Source organism: Osmerus eperlanus, chromosome 27 (genome assembly GCF_963692335.1).
Source record: "Osmerus eperlanus chromosome 27, fOsmEpe2.1, whole genome shotgun sequence".
NCBI lineage: Eukaryota > Metazoa > Chordata > Actinopteri > Osmeriformes > Osmeridae > Osmerus > Osmerus eperlanus.
Window position 1 is genome coordinate 4,581,560 of NC_085044.1, and position 16,259 is coordinate 4,597,818.

General features: G+C 50.8%; 1 protein-coding gene across 1 annotated transcript; it reads left to right on the plus strand.

The window, feature by feature from the left end:
• Nucleotides 1-955: 955 nt before the first annotated feature.
• Nucleotides 956-9,479, plus strand: nrip1b (nuclear receptor interacting protein 1b). The gene is made up of 2 exons (XM_062453286.1): nt 956-2,296; nt 2,983-9,479. The coding sequence occupies exon 2, from the start codon at nt 3,427-3,429 to the stop codon at nt 7,102-7,104; it is 3,678 nt and encodes a 1,225-aa protein (XP_062309270.1). The 5' UTR covers nt 956-2,296; nt 2,983-3,426; the 3' UTR covers nt 7,105-9,479.
• The last annotated feature ends 6,780 nt before the right edge of the window (nt 9,480-16,259 follow it).

The window sequence follows — 16,259 nt, forward strand, 5'->3', positions numbered from 1 at the left end:
GGGGGGTGTTTGGGACGGCGCGATTAATCGGCCATCCCACGTGAGTGGGGGGGGTGGGGGGGTATCGAAGGTCACCTTTTTTGAGATCTAATCCCTGACATCTGCATCGGGTCGTATTCGCGCCAGGCTTTCTGGTAATTCCACAGAGGAAATGGCTGATAGTGCAGTGACCTTCCTGTTCCTGGTGTCTGAGAGGCAGTGAGAGACGGAGGAGAGAGGGAGGGAGGGTCGAGAGAGAGAGCTATAGAGAGAGTGAGAGAGAGAGAGAGAGAGAGAGAGAGAGAGAGAGAGAGAGAGAGAGAGAGAGAGAGAGAGAGAGAGAGAGAGAGAGGAGAGAGAGGGCGTGCGGGGATGATAAAGCTCTCCTCTTCATGGCTGCCCTCCCTCTTGCCCGTGGGCCACCGTTGTAAAAATCACTTTTCGAAAAACGCGTCTGCCGTGTCATTGCGTGACATTGTCAAAGATAATGGATAATCGCCACGGTAACCCGAGTGCGGCTCATTGGCCCTCTCGTCTCTCACCGCGGGGGAGGGGTCACGCTTTTGGGGGGTCGGGTGGGGGGGTGGGGCACCACCACCAATGAGATGGCATGTTACCAGATGTGTAAGGTCATGCTCAATATGTACGCCAGGAGAGATAATGTAATAGTGATGTGGACACACTCATAATGTGTGTGTGTTGGGGGGGGGGCGGGGGGGTGCTTCAGGGGCCTGCTTTAGAGGACAGGCTGCATACTGTATATTAAAGGTCGTTTACTTGTCCATGGAGCATGGTCATGTGCTGAACACGTTCTGATCCTGTCCTTGTGATTCCAGGGCTTAGCGACCTCGCCTCTGTCATTGCTGATGTCTGGCAGAACCCCAAGGACCCTCAGCTCTAGAAAGGACACACTCTTACCACTATGGGCGCCGCTAGCAGTTTTTCGTGCATTGGAGTAGCGTTTTTTTTGCCTGGCCGGACACAAGGTCGGCTCGAAATCCCAAGGTTCGTTCCCGAGTTCGTAAACTCATATACGTCATGTTTGAATGACAGTTCGCATGCGCCTCCCACGCACACCTGTATATTTGCCGTGTGTTTATTTCCTGGGCCGAGCTCAAGGTCTGAAAGATTGTTGAAACTAAACTAAACTAAATTGACAGTCAACAACATTTGTTTACTTGTTTACCGGTCTATGTGGAAAAGGCACCGTTCCTTTTTTAATTGAGTTAAGCCCCCCCCCCCTGGCGGGTAAGGAAGCCTAATCCTGCCGTTTTAGATTAGCAAAACAGCAGACGTCAGATGGCCCTGTGTGACCAGGTTGGCCTTTGTTGTGGTCCAATTAGGGTCAGATTAAAGTTGGCCTTGAATTGTAACCAAACAGCGTTTGGGCCAATCTCAATCAAGTAAATTGGATCATCTCATCTTGACCAAACGAGGTCCTGGACTTTGGGGGATGCACCAGGGGTTGCGTTCACCCTCCTTCCCTGCCCCGTACTGATTCCATTGCGGGGTGCCAGTTTGGCTAACCCGTCAGCTTTAAGCCAGGATGTAATCCTCGCTAATTTTAAAGGTGCCGTTTGAAGGCGTCCCCTTGTTGCCCTTTCTGTCGTGCCAACGCGTGGCGCTCAGAATGGACATTTCAGGCCCGGCTTGCGCTGTCGCTTTCAGGCTGTGTTTTTGTTGCCGTGTCACTTCCTGTTCTTTGGTGATTTGGGCTTGAGGGCGTGGCTGACCTACCCTTCTGGGGCGGGGCCTAATGCCCTGCAAGCACACGTCACCCCAGTCCCTTCGGACGGCAGCCCACGACGGATCCGCGCCCGAGGTGAGATCTTCACCAGCGGGGCCGAGGCGAAGCAGAGTCTGTATTAATTAACCTTTACGGCTGTCCGAGGTGTCCCGTATCCATGGAGACCACGCTGACAGGGTTGGGGAGCGGTGGTCTCCCAGGGCAGAGGCGCTGACACCGTCATGGCAACGGGGCGGGGAGTGTCAGTGCCGTGCCCTCCTTACAGTGGCGCGTTTGTGACAGGTGCACCTGATCCACACACACACACATACACACACACACACAGACCGACCAGCCTGACTCCACTGCCATTGGCCGAGGCTGGTCATTAAAAGCTTCAGTGGAGTACATACAAAGATGAGTTCAGCTCCATTCAGGTCAGACTTTAGTTTGACAGTTGAACGTATTGGGTGTGTTGTTGTTTTTGGTACATCGGCTATGAAACGGGTTGTGGAAGCCTGCATGGGGGGGGTGATGGGCTTTGGCTGAGCATGCGTTAATCCCACCCTGGACAGACACACCTCTGCCCAGGTGGGTGGGCACAAAGTCTGTCTGCGTTCTATGGTAATGTTGTCTGTTTGTGTGTGTGTGTGTGTGTGGGCGGGCTGGTGGCAGCTGCCGGTTGAGGACGGAGCGAGGGGGTTGTGTGAGATGGTATTGAAGTGTATAAGTGGTGGGAGAACGAGGGGGTGGTGTGGTTCTGTGGGGGGGCGGGGGGGCGGTGAGGTGCGGTGCGGTAATCCACTGAAATGACAGGCTGCATAAGAAATGATTCAGGGCTTCTCACGGCCTCTTCACTTTTGGAAGACGGCGCCCGGGCACAGCGCGGCGAGGGGCTTACCGCTCGAGACCTGAATGTTTTTCAGGTAGTGGGCTTGAATCTTCAATTCGAATCCAATCAGGACTAATCTGCATTTGGCGTTCGGGGGTTTTTGGTTTTGGAGGAGGGGGGTTGGGGGGGGGGAGAGACCGAGGGAGCCGTGTGCAGTCAAACTGAAATGTTGCTAAGTAACAGGGATGGCGGACAAGGTGTCGAAATGAATGTGATATAGTGCCGTGCGAATCCCTGTCTCATGCTGTTTCTCCCACTCTCTCCCTTTCCCTCTCTCTCTCTCTCTCTCTCTCTCTCTCTCTCTCTCTCTCTCTCTCTCTCTCTCTCTCTCTCTCTCTCTCCCTCTCTCTCTCTCTCTCTCTCTCTCTCCCTCTCTCTCTCATAGGTCCCTGCGTCTGAGATCAGGAGAGCGGAAAAGTGCCACAGTGAGAGGCCGGGCCCCCGGGGGCCTCCCGACAGACATCCCAAACATCCACAGCCACGGAATGCGTCAACATCGCCGTGGCGAAATCCTGCTGACTCCCCACTCCCCGTCCGGATAAGCCGCCACCCCCAGAAGCCGGGGCATTCTGGGACCATCCGGCGTTTCGCAGGCGCACAGGAATGCCAGGGAGCGCTGACTAGCCCCAAAATGGATGCCGTCATGGCCACGGTGTCTCTGGCCTAGAGCCTTTTCCCCCCCCTCACCTTTGAAGCGTCTACATCCTCTTGTCGGCATTTGGAAGTCCATGTCTCCTTCCGACCCGATGACCTAGTGGACTGTTATCTTATTGTATTTTTTTTACCTAGTAGCAGTGCTGAACCATACCAGGGGATCCTAGTATTGAACATGACTCATGGGGAGGAACCTGGCCCAGAGACACACACGGATTCAGCAGTTCTAACTTATCTGGAAGGTTTACTGATGCATCCTGTGGCAGCCGGGCCTGGCGCCACGGCAACCCGGAGATCTGAGGCTGCCAACGGCAACCAGGAGCAGGTAAACAAGGCGGCCCGGCCCTTCCAGCTGCCCCATGGCCCGAGCGCCCCCAAGCCCGGGAACGGGCCCTCGCTGGGCTCCTCGCAGAACCTCAAGAAGGCCCGTCTTCTCTGCTCCGGAGCGTGGAACCAGCCGGGCACCCAGCGCCTGAGCTCTCCCCCGGTGGAGCTCAACGGCCAGGGGGGAGGACTGCAGAACGGGACCCTGGAGGGCTCCCCGCACGGCGGGGAGAGTACCCTGCTGGCCTCCCTGCTCCAGTCCTTCAGCTCGCGGCTGCAGAGCGTGGCCATGTCCCAGCAGGGCAACAAGCCGGCTGCTAGCGAGCGCTCGCCGCCTCCGCCGGCCCCCGCGCAGGCCCCTTCCCCCTCGGCGGACAAGGAGGCCCTCCCTTGCTACGGTACAGCCTCCAGCCGGCTAAAGGGCCTGATGAGGAAGAGCAAGCTGCAGAGCCACAACGCCACGCCCTACAGCCGGCGGGGCCCCGCCCAGGAGCGGCCGTCCGAGTCGCCGCGCTCCGCCCACGGCGCAACGCCCCCCTCGGGCCCTGCCGGCGGCGGCAGCGACGCTGTGTCGTGCGCCGAGCGTCTGAAGGCCGTGGCCAACCTGGTGAAGATCCGCTCCAGCCCGGCGCCTTCGCCCAAGCCCAGCGTGGCGTGCAGTCAGCTGGCCCTGCTGCTGTCCAGCGAGGCCCACCTGCAGCAGTACTCGCGCGAGCATGCGCTCAAGGCCCAGATCTCGGGCCGATCCGCCAGCGAACGCCTGGCCGCCATGGCCACACAGCAGGGCCAGGACAAGCGGCCGTCGAGCGCGGGCGACGCCGAGCCCCCGGGCGCCCTGAACGCCCCGAACGGGACGGCACCCGCGGCCACAGCACTCCCCCCGCCGGCGGCCAACTCCAGCCAGCAGAGCCCCTCCCTGCTGGCTCCCCCCGGCTCCCCCCGGCCCACCCCTCCCCCGCCGCCTTCCCACGCCCACCCGCCGGCCCGCTCCCACGGCCAGCCCCCGAGGGAGAAGAGGGGCTTGGACTCGCGCCCGGCCCGGCCCCCGCAGACCTGCAGCAGCCTGCTCCTGCTGCTCCTCAACAACCACAACAACCAGAAGCATCTGACCAAGAACGGGCACCTGGAGGACGACCTTGGGGCGCTGCCGGCCAGCCGTGGCTCCGGCTGCTCCTCCGTCACCTCGGACAGCGAGTGCTCCACCCAGGAGCGGAGCCTCGCCAAGGAGAGCAGCGACGCCGAGAGCTCCTACTCCAGCTGCTCGCCCATCGACCTCTCCGTGAGGGGCCGGGCCGGCGCCGCCGAGACCGGGCCCAAGTCCTTCTCCTTCTCCTCCGCCTCCTCCTCGGCCGTCTTCTCCTCCGCCCCCGCCTTCTCCCCCTCCCCCCGCGGGCTCTCCTCCACCCCGGCGTTCTCCGCTTGCTCCGCGGCGCTCTCCTCCTCGACGGCCTTCTCCTCCTCCTCCTCCTCCTCCTCCTCCCTCGACAAGCTCACCGAGTCGCTCATCAACAAGTGGAAGCCGGACTCTTCCGGGCCCACCAGGGTCCATCAGGCCAGGGAGCTCGAAAAGAGCCCGGACCTTAAATCCCACCCCAAGGTCACTCTCATGCAGCTGCTGCTTGAGCGCAGGAATAACGACAAGGGCAACAAAACCGCCGCTAATCCCGATTTGCAACACGACGCGACCCCTTCGCTCGGCATGCCCCGGGGCCCGCCGAGGGGGCCGTCTCCCTGGGACGAGGGCAGGACACATAGCCCCCTGGACAGGCCGGGGCCCCTGCCTCCCCCCTTGCCCCTCTACACCCTCAGCAGGGAGCCGGGAAGCACCCCGTCCCCATATTCCTACCCCTCCCCCCATGTCCAGTCCAGCCCGCTGGACCTTTGCAAATCCAAACCCTACCCCAGCGAGAAAGCCCCCGAGCCCGCCTTCAGCGCCAGTAAACTCTTACAGAACCTCGCCCAGTGCGGGACGGCCTCGCCTTCCCCGCCGACGCATCCCGGGAAGGCCCCGAGCCAGGAGCTGGACGCGGGCCGGCCCCTGGCCCTCCTGGAGAGGCTCAACGCCCCCGCGCCGAGGAACGACGCCACGCCGCTCTCCGACGGGCCGTCGGGCAGCGGCGCGCCGTTCAGGCGCCGCGAGGCGTCCTCCCCCCCCGCCGCCTCCTCGCAGATCGAGAACCTTCTGGAGCGGCGCACCGTGCTGCAGCTGCTGCTGGGGACGGGCGCGCCGTGCGCCGCCGCCGCGAGCGGACGCCGAGACAGGCCCTCCGGAGGGGGCGGGAGGTGGAGCGCGGAGGGGCCGTGCTTCGACAAGCCGGGCAGTGCCTCGGTCATCTGCGACAGCTCCAACGGCGCGGCGGCGGTGGCGGACGTCAAGGTCAAAGCCGAGCCCTCCGAGGAGGTGAGCGTGTCCTCGGCGCCGCCCAACGAGGCGCCGGGCCGGAAGAGGCGGAGCGCCGTCGAGAGGCAACGCAGCCCCTTCTCCGAAGCCCAACCGGACCTCAAGATCGAGCCGCGGCCGGCGGAGGTCATCGCGAAATACGGCCTCCTCAGCCAGCTCCTCAAACAGCAGACGGCGACGTACTACACGGCCAGCGCCCAGACGGAGACCAGGCTCGCCCACGTCAAGGAGGAGCAGAAGGAGCACCTGGGGTCCGGCCCCAAGAAGAGGCGCCTGTGTCCGGAGCTGGCCGAGAGCCTCAGCAACGGCAGCCCTCACAGGCCGGCGGACGGCTTGATGTCCGCCGTCAAGGAGGGGCCTGACCTCCGGGGGCTTCGCAGCCCCAAGGAGGAGGAGCGCCCGGCCCGCAGCCCCCAGGGCGAGGCCCTCCCCAGGGAGAGCCGGGGTTTCAACGTGCTCAAGCAGCTGCTGCTCTCCGACAACTGTCTGAAGGAGCTGTCCCAGCATTCCCGGGGGGCTCCCAGCCCTTCCTCCCTCCTGCAGGTCAACGGCAAGGCCAACGGCGGCGTCCTCAATCAGCCCGGCGGCTACAATCACCAGCTCCTCCACCTGCCCTGGCACCAGCACGCCCCCCCTCTCAGCTCAGGGCCCCCGCCCCTCCCCAGCCACCTCAGGCCCCTGCTCACCCCTCCGACGGGCGACGGCTCCCACCGCGGCCTCCCCTGGGGGCATCCCGCCGCCCCGCTCCAGGACTCCCCCAAACGGGACGCCCCGCCCCCGGTGAAACGGGAGGCGGAGAGCCCGGTGCGGTGGGGAGGGCGCGAGGAGGGGGAGGGTGAGGAGGAGGAGGAAGAGACCTGCGACTCCAGCCCCGACTCCCCCAGGCTGACGCGCTCCAACCCCATTCTGTACTACATGCTGCAGAAGGGCAGCGCCCAGCTGAGGCGGGAGATGACCAGGGACCAGGGGGAGGGGCCCCCGGGGGCGGGGGTGCGGGTCAAGGAGGAGCCTGTGGCCGACATGCATGCGTACGACCGCAGACAGAACTCCAGCCAGCACTCGCCACCCCACAACGACAAGCACAGCCACAGGAGCCAGGGGCTGAGCCAATCATCTGACAAATGGTAGTTTTACGACAAGACTTTTATGAACTGAGAGAGAGAGAGAGAGAGAGAGAGAGAGAGAGAGAGAGAGAGAGAGAGAGAGAGAAAAAAAACGGATGGGGATAAAAATTACGTTTCCTATTTGATTTTTTATTTGACTTTTTTTTTTTTTTTTTACTGACTTGCCAAATTCATTTGTAGTTTGAAGAGAGGAAATAACAGGGAGCAATGCAAGGATAAGGATTTTGAATTTGAAGTGAATGACTGCAAGGCATATTTTCATTACTTTATCATAATTGTACGAGGTTGGACTGTGGAATGGTACGATATGACTCTATTTGAAGAAAAACGTCAAATGACTTCCGCCAAAATTAGGTTATTGTCCAATTTGACACATTGTCCACTGATGATAACCATACAGTACATATTTCACCTTCTTAAATGAACAAGTACTCCCTTCAAAGAAGTTGTTAGGTTTGCTACTATGATTTGTGTCTGCATTGCACACATATCACTATTCCGTGTCCTGCTAGTTGCCAGCCGTGAAACATTTATGAAGAACATTTCCAACTTCATTTATTATTGATGACTCCAAAAATGTTAGCGCTCACTTCACTGCATATTTATTTATTTTCCCCATCTAGAAATCTTCAGATAGACAGAGACCCATTAATTTTAGATCAGACCTCAAATATAGTCATACCAAGGAAAGCACAGAAGTCCATTACAAAAAGTACCCGGTGGGAAGGTTTTCAGAGGAAGACTTTGAGAACAAGGTTTCTCAATGAAGTGGCTTCAGATACCTGGGGTTCCTCTGGGTGTGAAGGGCAGGTGCCACAGTCCTCTTCTTCTCCAGATATTATTCGATATGATTATCAGTGAGTCTGTGAGCCCAGGGCTCGAGTGGCCACGATTCAGTGTGTTTTGCTTTGATCTCAAATGAACTTGTCGGAGGCTGAACGTTGGCAGTGCAAATCCAGGGTAATGTTGTCTTAATAGATGGGTATGTGACTTTGTCTTCAAAGTACAGGTTCGAGGAGCTTTTTCCTCGGTCGAGTGTGGGTGGCAATCGTTTTGTACGGGTTTATGGAGCAACAGTTACAATACTGCAGTGTCTGGGAAACGGTTCCATGTACAAACCAGCACAGCTTCCTCACACAGGGTTAAACTCGGCGGCGTTGGGGGAAATGAACGCCTTCCTCGTGAAACGACACAGTCATCTGATGTCGCACCCTGAATTTGCATTGTCAAATATGAGCTGTTGGTGTCCTTATAAGAGTATGTTTATGGCATGTAATGAAAAATGTCAGTGTTGTTATCCGTTGAGAATTTGAAAGTTTGTGAGGTTTCTTTTTTTTCTTTTTTACGTTTCTTGTGCTTGATGGACACATTTTGACTTTCTTGGCCGTTTTTTAGCTCATAAAATGTCAAAAGAATTGCATGGAAATAACGAGAAAAAAACACATTTCAAAGCAGCTGGATTCAATGTGAACCTGCCACCCAATAATGACTGAAGCATATTCAGTGTCTTTCGAGGGCTTATCTGATCTCTAGCTCTTTATGTTGATTGTACGGTATTCTCTCAGTCTCTCTATTTCAATTTCACACGATGCGTTGCCCATCTAGTCTTACATGTGATCTTTTTTAAATACATAAAACATATAAAATACATATGAAATACAGTACATGTTTCTTCTATTATTAATACATTTTCACAATGGTTAAATATATTTGTGTAAATAGTACTTTCATTCTGAAAGATGACTATTTTGTATTGTCGAAGAAAAAGATATTACCCTAGTTTTTAATGCCCTGAAATGTAAATATGATTATATGCGTAAAGTGTACATACAATGGCAGAGGATGCTATGCCCATTTTTTTCGGTTGGTTTGTTCTTTGCATGTGTCTCTATGTGGTAAATGATAATCTATTCTGCGCCGTGTTGTGTAATACTGTCTGACTCTCCTCACTGCTGCCTGTTGCATGCAGAAGCATGGGAACTACCTGTGTATCTCCACTGCTGGTGGGGGAAAATGTCAAGTCTTAAAATAGGTCTTTTTATCACAGAGAGAGGGTCATTTAGAACATGAACAGTCCCTAAATAACCACAGACTGTTGAGCAAGTGGATACAACGTGTGAAAAAAGTGCATTGGATATTTTTGTGATTTTCTTTTCTGTTACTGGTTAACAGAGCTCGGGGAGAGAGCTCGGGACTCGAGTGAGGAGGCGTACAATCATAAACCTGCATTGTGCATCTGAGAAGTACATTTGTAGCAAACAAAAAAAAAGATGTTTCCTTTTTTCCATGTGACAACCCAAAACATTGTTTCATTTTTTATGTTTTCATTTTTGGTGTTCATTTTGCACTGATATCTCAAAAATAAAGTACTAAAATGCTTGACTGAGTTTGGCTGTGCCAATTCTTTTGCTATTATTCTGACCTGTCAAACTCTGACCTGACAGGCTGTTATTGTGAATAAGTACATATTTAGTCTTAATTGACTTGCCCGGGTTAAAGTAAGGGTTAAAAAAAATATATATATATATATTAACTAAAACAAATCAAGCTGTGGATGGATTAATTTGAGTCTGTTTCTCAAACGGTCCTTCTTCTTTTAGCACATTTAGCATGACTTGCTTTCTATAAAGATAGAGGATGTCCACCCCCCCAACCCCCACCTCCCACAAATAGATTAAAAATTAAACACTTTTAGTTCTGCATTGGCTGTTGTTCACCACTGCGCTGAATCTAAACAAAGACAGGAAAGGCATTGAACGAAGACAGGACGCACCGAGAAGGTCACCAGATGTGCCCTGGATGAATGCCCCACGGTATGCCTTTGAAAGCTGGAACTCGCATCTCTCTCCGACCAGAATAGATGGCATTACACGGCTACAAAAGCACCTGAAGACTTGCTTTCAGACTCTCCTGATTATCCCTCTCTTGACGCGCCTTGACTTTGAACAACAGCGTGTACTCTGAGACTTCCAAAGGTGAAGGGGAGTTCAAGCCAAACTTTCTTTGCCCTGGGTTTGAATATGAAGCTGAGAGGGTGAACAGTTAGGGTTTTGTCTGCAGTGCACTTTTGAAATCCCTCACAGTTCCTCAGCCCAGACTTCCCCTTATTTAATCCTCCCCATGACTGACTGCACTCTCTTTAAACTCCCTGTAACCTTTCCCCCGAGTGAACTTCTCCATCCCAAGATCTTTATCAGGCTTGAACTGCCAATACCCTCTCCGTTTCCTCCAACTGCCAAAACAGCGGCAAGCATAAAAGAGCGAGTCACAAGTTTAAACCAGGGTCAAGGTGTAAAACTTGACAATCGTCTGTTTGTCTGCGGTTTTTCTTCTCCCTCTTTGATTTCCTGACCTCGGCATGTGGCCAATAGGATGTAAATGGAGCAGAGCAGGTTAGGAATGACTTCAATCTAGTCGACGGACTCGTTAGTCACATAACTAGCTTTTCGTAGTCGTGAGTCGCCCCGTAAACAATTTCCTGGTATAGTGCCTTTCCTTGTTTGTTTGATTTTAACTTTTAATTTCCAGGACATCCGCGTAGACCCGAAGTCATGATTGTATAGTGAAGTACAAATTGCCTTTTCTGTGTCACTTAATCCCACACGTAAAACTTTGCGTCCTCATTGAGGACTGATGGTACCATTCTATTTTACGACTTGACAAATTGTTATTTTTATTCCCACACAGGTCTAAAACTTGCTGTCATGGCGGTTAGTCTGACGAATATCCTCACAGATGTTCAGTCACCCTTGCTCATACAAGTGTTTGAACTTTGAACACATGGTTTGACCTCAGATGTTATGTAAACACACACACACACAGATACACACACTCTCTCTCTCACACCCACACACACCCCATGGAGAAGAGCAATTAGCATTTTATGGTTCGTCTGACCTTGTTTGGACTGGTGTGTCAAGACCACTTCATCTTGTCAGGTCGCTGAGAAAAAGAGTCCCGAAAAAGAAGAGCCAAGAGACGCTTTTTAGACAAGAAACTCTGAGAATGTGATAGAAGAAATGTTGACCTTTGAAATCATTTTGAAATTCTTTGACGAACGGAAAACCCTCGAGGACAAACCTCTCCAAAACTCCTGCGCCGAGCCGAGGTTGAATCCGTTTCTTTTTGCCTATTATTTTTTTTAACCAATTTCCTCTACGTGGCCCTGAGTTTTTAAAGAAGCACCTCTTGTAAAGGCTGTGCCTTACCCTCCAGGGTTGAGACCCCTTGACCTGAACGCCCTGTGCTTCCCCGGCGCAGGATCAAGCCTGGCCCCTGCAGCTGTGAGCCCTGCTCTGCTCCCTGACCCCATTCTTCAAAGGGCCTCCGTAAATATGACAACCGGCAGCGTGATGCGAGCTCTCTCTTTTAATCACACCTGATAACCTTTTGACCCCTCGCTCGTCCCCAGGCTTCCCCGTTGGCCCCAGTGTTTGGGTAATTATTCCGTGTTATAAATGAGTGATTATCTTGATGTGCGGAGCTTTAAGAAGATGGGGCCAGGCTTCAATTCAATAGGTTAATATAGAGAAGCAGGGAAAACAATGGTCGTCTTCACCATCAGACAGGCTGGGTTAACCCATGTCAATGAAATCAGACTCAAGGGCAGAAGTTCATAGGTTTTTCATTATTGATAAAGGGCCAACACGGTATTTTGTATAGCCTGCATATTGATGGTCAAGCATATAAACAGACTGGATCAAATATGTATGATGCGTAAGAGCCCCTGCAGGCCTCAGAGCAGCCTGTCGGTTTGAGGGCTCTTGGCTGACATTGAAAGAACATGGCTGACATCTGCAGTGTCAGACAAGCACAAGGGTAAATGTTTTACAAACTGGCTGGGGAGAGCTAGTGGTGTCAATCTCCCGCCTGCTAATGTTCTCCTCTCATGCAGGTATTGTCATTCGTGCTTTCTGTTCCGGAATTTGACTAACATTCCTCGTTTTTTGTGCGAATTACTGAAAACGGTCTTATGGATTCTGTTAAATGTGCTTACTTTCATCTGCTTCATGTGTACTCTATCCCAACTATCGATTTAACCAATTCCACACACTGTTTGTATATAAGGTTCAAAGCGCATCTCAAGGAAATTAGTTTCCCTGTGATTGTCTGTAAGGCTCCACTACAAATAATGACATTGCCGTTGATCTCGGGGGTCGTGAACTTTTCGAGTAAACATTTCTCAAAATCCCCACTCGAATGAGAAAGAGCGGTTCAGTGTCAACCAGTCTTGCAGGGCCAGATTGAGATGTGAACTTTGTACTTTGGGGGCCAAGGGCCATCTGGGGAAACATGCCAAATTGAACTCTGTTAAGTTGGTGATCTGTTATTCCACTGGTGTAGGAGGTGAATAACAAACATCCCCACATCTGATATTCAGATGGGATTTTTGTAACATCCAACTTACATTTCTTCCAAATGTATGAGTAATTGACTGTAAGATTGTGAAATACGTGCAGAAAAAAAACAATGTTTGACCCAAACATAAACAAATGTGTCGGAAGTCTGAATACAAGTTTACTGCAGACAGGAGATTGAGAATCCTGCTCAATTCTTGATTCAACATGGCCCCGAAACAGGCGTGAGACAACATATCTAAAATCCTCCATTCATCCTGCTGAATGTCCAAAGTGCTTCTGTATGCAAAAGTCATGCGATAAAGGTCTGAACAGACAGTTCAGATCTGGTCACATCAAGTTTGGTTGGACTTTACAGGACGCTTGGGACCTCGAAGGCTGTCCTGTCTCCAAACCCGTCTGGCTTTAACTAGTTCATTCATTCAGTTGTCACAAAATCAATACTCACCTTGCACTCAGATCTCAATAAGTGCACAATGGGACAGAAGGAGAGTTTTAATGTTCAAGATGTCTTTCTAGCCTAGACCGTTCTGTCAATTGGTCATTTCTGCCGCCTGCTTCTCTTTGATTATCAAGATCTAGTCGAAGGGATTCTAACTAGCTCAACTAGTTAGAACTAGCTCACACTGTGAACTAGTTGTAGTCACAAGTCCTGTAGGCTAACTAGGTTTCTAGTGCAGTAGTGGACTAGCATTCTACTGTTTCCTGTTCAACAAAATAATTTGCTTAGCGTTGTTCATAGTGACTTGTTTACAGTGGGAACCTATGCATGAGTCCGGGTGCGATGTTCTCAATAACCCATTACGTTTCACACAATTAAGTGACGTTTGTCCCTCCATCTGACATGAGATAACGGACAAACATTAGTGTCATCATGGACAGTGGATTATTTCATGTCCGTGTTCCAGAATGAATACTTTGGTGCCACTCAACACCTTTCGTGCACTTTTGTTAATCCTCTCCGCAGTCAGCAAAGAGATAAGCAAAGTTGATTTGGGGAAAAGTCAGCATCTACGTGTGATCATCGCCATGAAAGATACCTGTAAATATTTGAATTGATTGAAAATATCAAAGTAAACGTCCATTTGTTGCGGACGTATCTCTGTTTATTCACAGGTTCATCGTTGTCACGTCTTCTGTGGCCTTCATTCTGTACGCACACAGCTACCACGCACACTGTCACAAGTGCATCCGCGTCCTTGCGTTTCAATCCGGGGCCGATGTGATGGACTACAAAACTCTGGCGGTGGCCTACAGCTCCCAGAAAACCCTGCAGGGCTGCGGGGCCTCGGAGCTGGACAGCCGCTCACCAGACAGGGTGGATCGTTGTGGGGGTAGTCATCAGCACTGACATGATGGAGGAACCAGAGCGGTCACACAGGGGGACATTCTGTGCCCAAAGGATCCAAACGCCGGTCGTTTCTCACCCGTGGCATGTGTGGTTTTCAAGCTATGTTTCTATATCCAGGTGCAGGGGGTCCCATAAGTATGTGTGCTACCATTAGGAGGAGTACAGTTATGAGAGACCCGATATCATATTTGTATTAGGTTCCGTGAAGAGACAAGCTGGGACGTTAATTCAGCTTAATCAATTAACTGATTCTCTAGATGTCCCGGTGTGCGTTACAGCAGTTTCCTCAACACCAGCTGTGATAATGAACATGCAACCCATTTCTGAAGACAGACAAACCCTGTTTAGCTGAAAGTCTTTTTGTGAATAGATAATGTGTATCTGGTACGTATTCCCTGATTGACTGGGAGGATTGATTCATCAATTTGTCCCCTGATTGGTGCCCTGATCGGTTCCCAGATATCCTGACTGATGACTTCACCTCCTGCCTCGAGGTCAAACTGTGCGAAATGTTCTTGCCCAGACAAGAGAGCTGTTTCCAAAGAGGCCCACCGAGTGCTCAAGGTAACCTTCATACACTCTGGTGGTCAGCCAATATTTCAGCATGCTCACATAAAAGAATAAAATATTGATTAAGTAGCTGTGCTGAAATTGGAAACCAGACGAGGTGATTTACAATGATACTTGATTTACAAATTGGCATCATTTTCATGAATCATTTGCTTTTCCTCATTTATCCTGGTGGTATGTGAATCTATCGTTACGCAACTTCCACGTTCAAATGAGGTACTATGTTGCCACCTGCTGGACAAACTTTGAACTTCCCTTCCATGGTCGTATAGTGACTACAATATTGTGATGTAATATTAACGTCTTCATTTAGCAGACAGTTTAATCCAAAATGAGTTACAAGGGGTGGATTTGATCCTGTGATCTCTTCAGTTCCAGTTCAATATTCTACCACTGAGCTACATATCTCCTAGTACGGAGCCATTTTTAAAGAGGGAAATCATTTTCATGAAAACTGCCTACTAAAATTGAGAAAAACAATATTTCAAATTATTAATTCAAGAGATTTGTTTGTGGAAAAATGACAATTGCCACCTGGATATAAAAAGCAATCTAATATGTGCAAACTTGTCTCTCATTACCTTTCATAAGGAAGGTAGTGAATTTAATTCTCCAGTATCTATCCAGACAGGCTGATTTTCTTATTTATATTTCTTCTTTTTTTACATCTAAAGTATGACCAAATGTTATGGGTTAGAGTCCACAATTGTCTTAATGAATAAAACCAGGCAGCTCTGAATGCTTCATAATATCTGCCAGGATGAGATTGGATTATTGCAAATATAGGCCTCTTTTTGCACTAGTAACAAACCCGATGATGTTGAGCCTGTGTGAGACCTAATAACACACTGGCCTAGTTACATGAATGTATTTACAATGGGAAGTAGGGGGGTTTCATTTCTCTATCTCGTTACAGGAGAAGAAGTGAGTGCTGCCCTCTCCTGGCGAGAACTGGTATCCCCGGTGCCTGAGATGAGCTTCAGAACTCCACAACCACCCACCAACCATATTGTGAATCACGACAAAGTAATCATACCCGCATCAATAGACTATGTAAAGAAATTATAGCTCATCTTGTTGTCTATTTATCCTCTTGCTTCTCATCTTTAAAAAAAAAACATGAGAGGTTGAGTTAACAAATGAGGTGATCATTTCCTTTCTCAGTTGAACATCTGTTTCATGTTTGCACAGGTGGCATTGCATGCGATTCTGCCACGTATCGCCTCTTCCGTATGTCTAAGAATAGAAAGCACGACACTGAATGTGGTTCAGAACTAGACCATCACAAACTGTACTTTCCCATAAAACACAACTTCCTCTTCAATTATACAAACAGTTGTCAATTTGAATAATTACATAGACATACTGTTACAGCACCTACATAGACATACTGGTAATTAGTAACATACTCGATATGTTTTAGGAACATCAAGCCAAATCCTTCATAATCCTTTATTACGTCTGACAAGAAATACAATACTGTAGGCCACCTGATATTCATCTCTTGGCTCCTATCTCACAGACGACCTTCATCTCACTCTAAAGGTCACAGCTCAGCTTCCAGCAGGAGGCTGAGCCCACTTCATGTCTCAAAAAGACCCACCAATTATATATTCATCTGCAAGCCGCTAATACTCATCATGTCTCGCCCATCTCTATGTCTCCCCGACTCTCTCTCTCTCTCTCTCTCTCTCTCTCTCTCTCTCTCTCTCTCTCTCTCTCTCTCCCAATCTCAACATTTCTGGCATGCTTTTCAGAATTACCACTTCTGAATTCCACTGAACATAATATTTATTTGTAATGTTTACAAATGCAATTAGTAATGTTTATGGTTTAGTAAACCATGGTGGTCAGACATAATAATGTTCTCAAACTTCAAGT

What these genes read in the sequence shown, in the direction of transcription:
- nrip1b (XM_062453286.1), top strand. Translation starts at nt 3,427, where the DNA reads ATGACTCATGGGGAGGAACCTGGCCCAGAGACACACACGGATTCAGCA.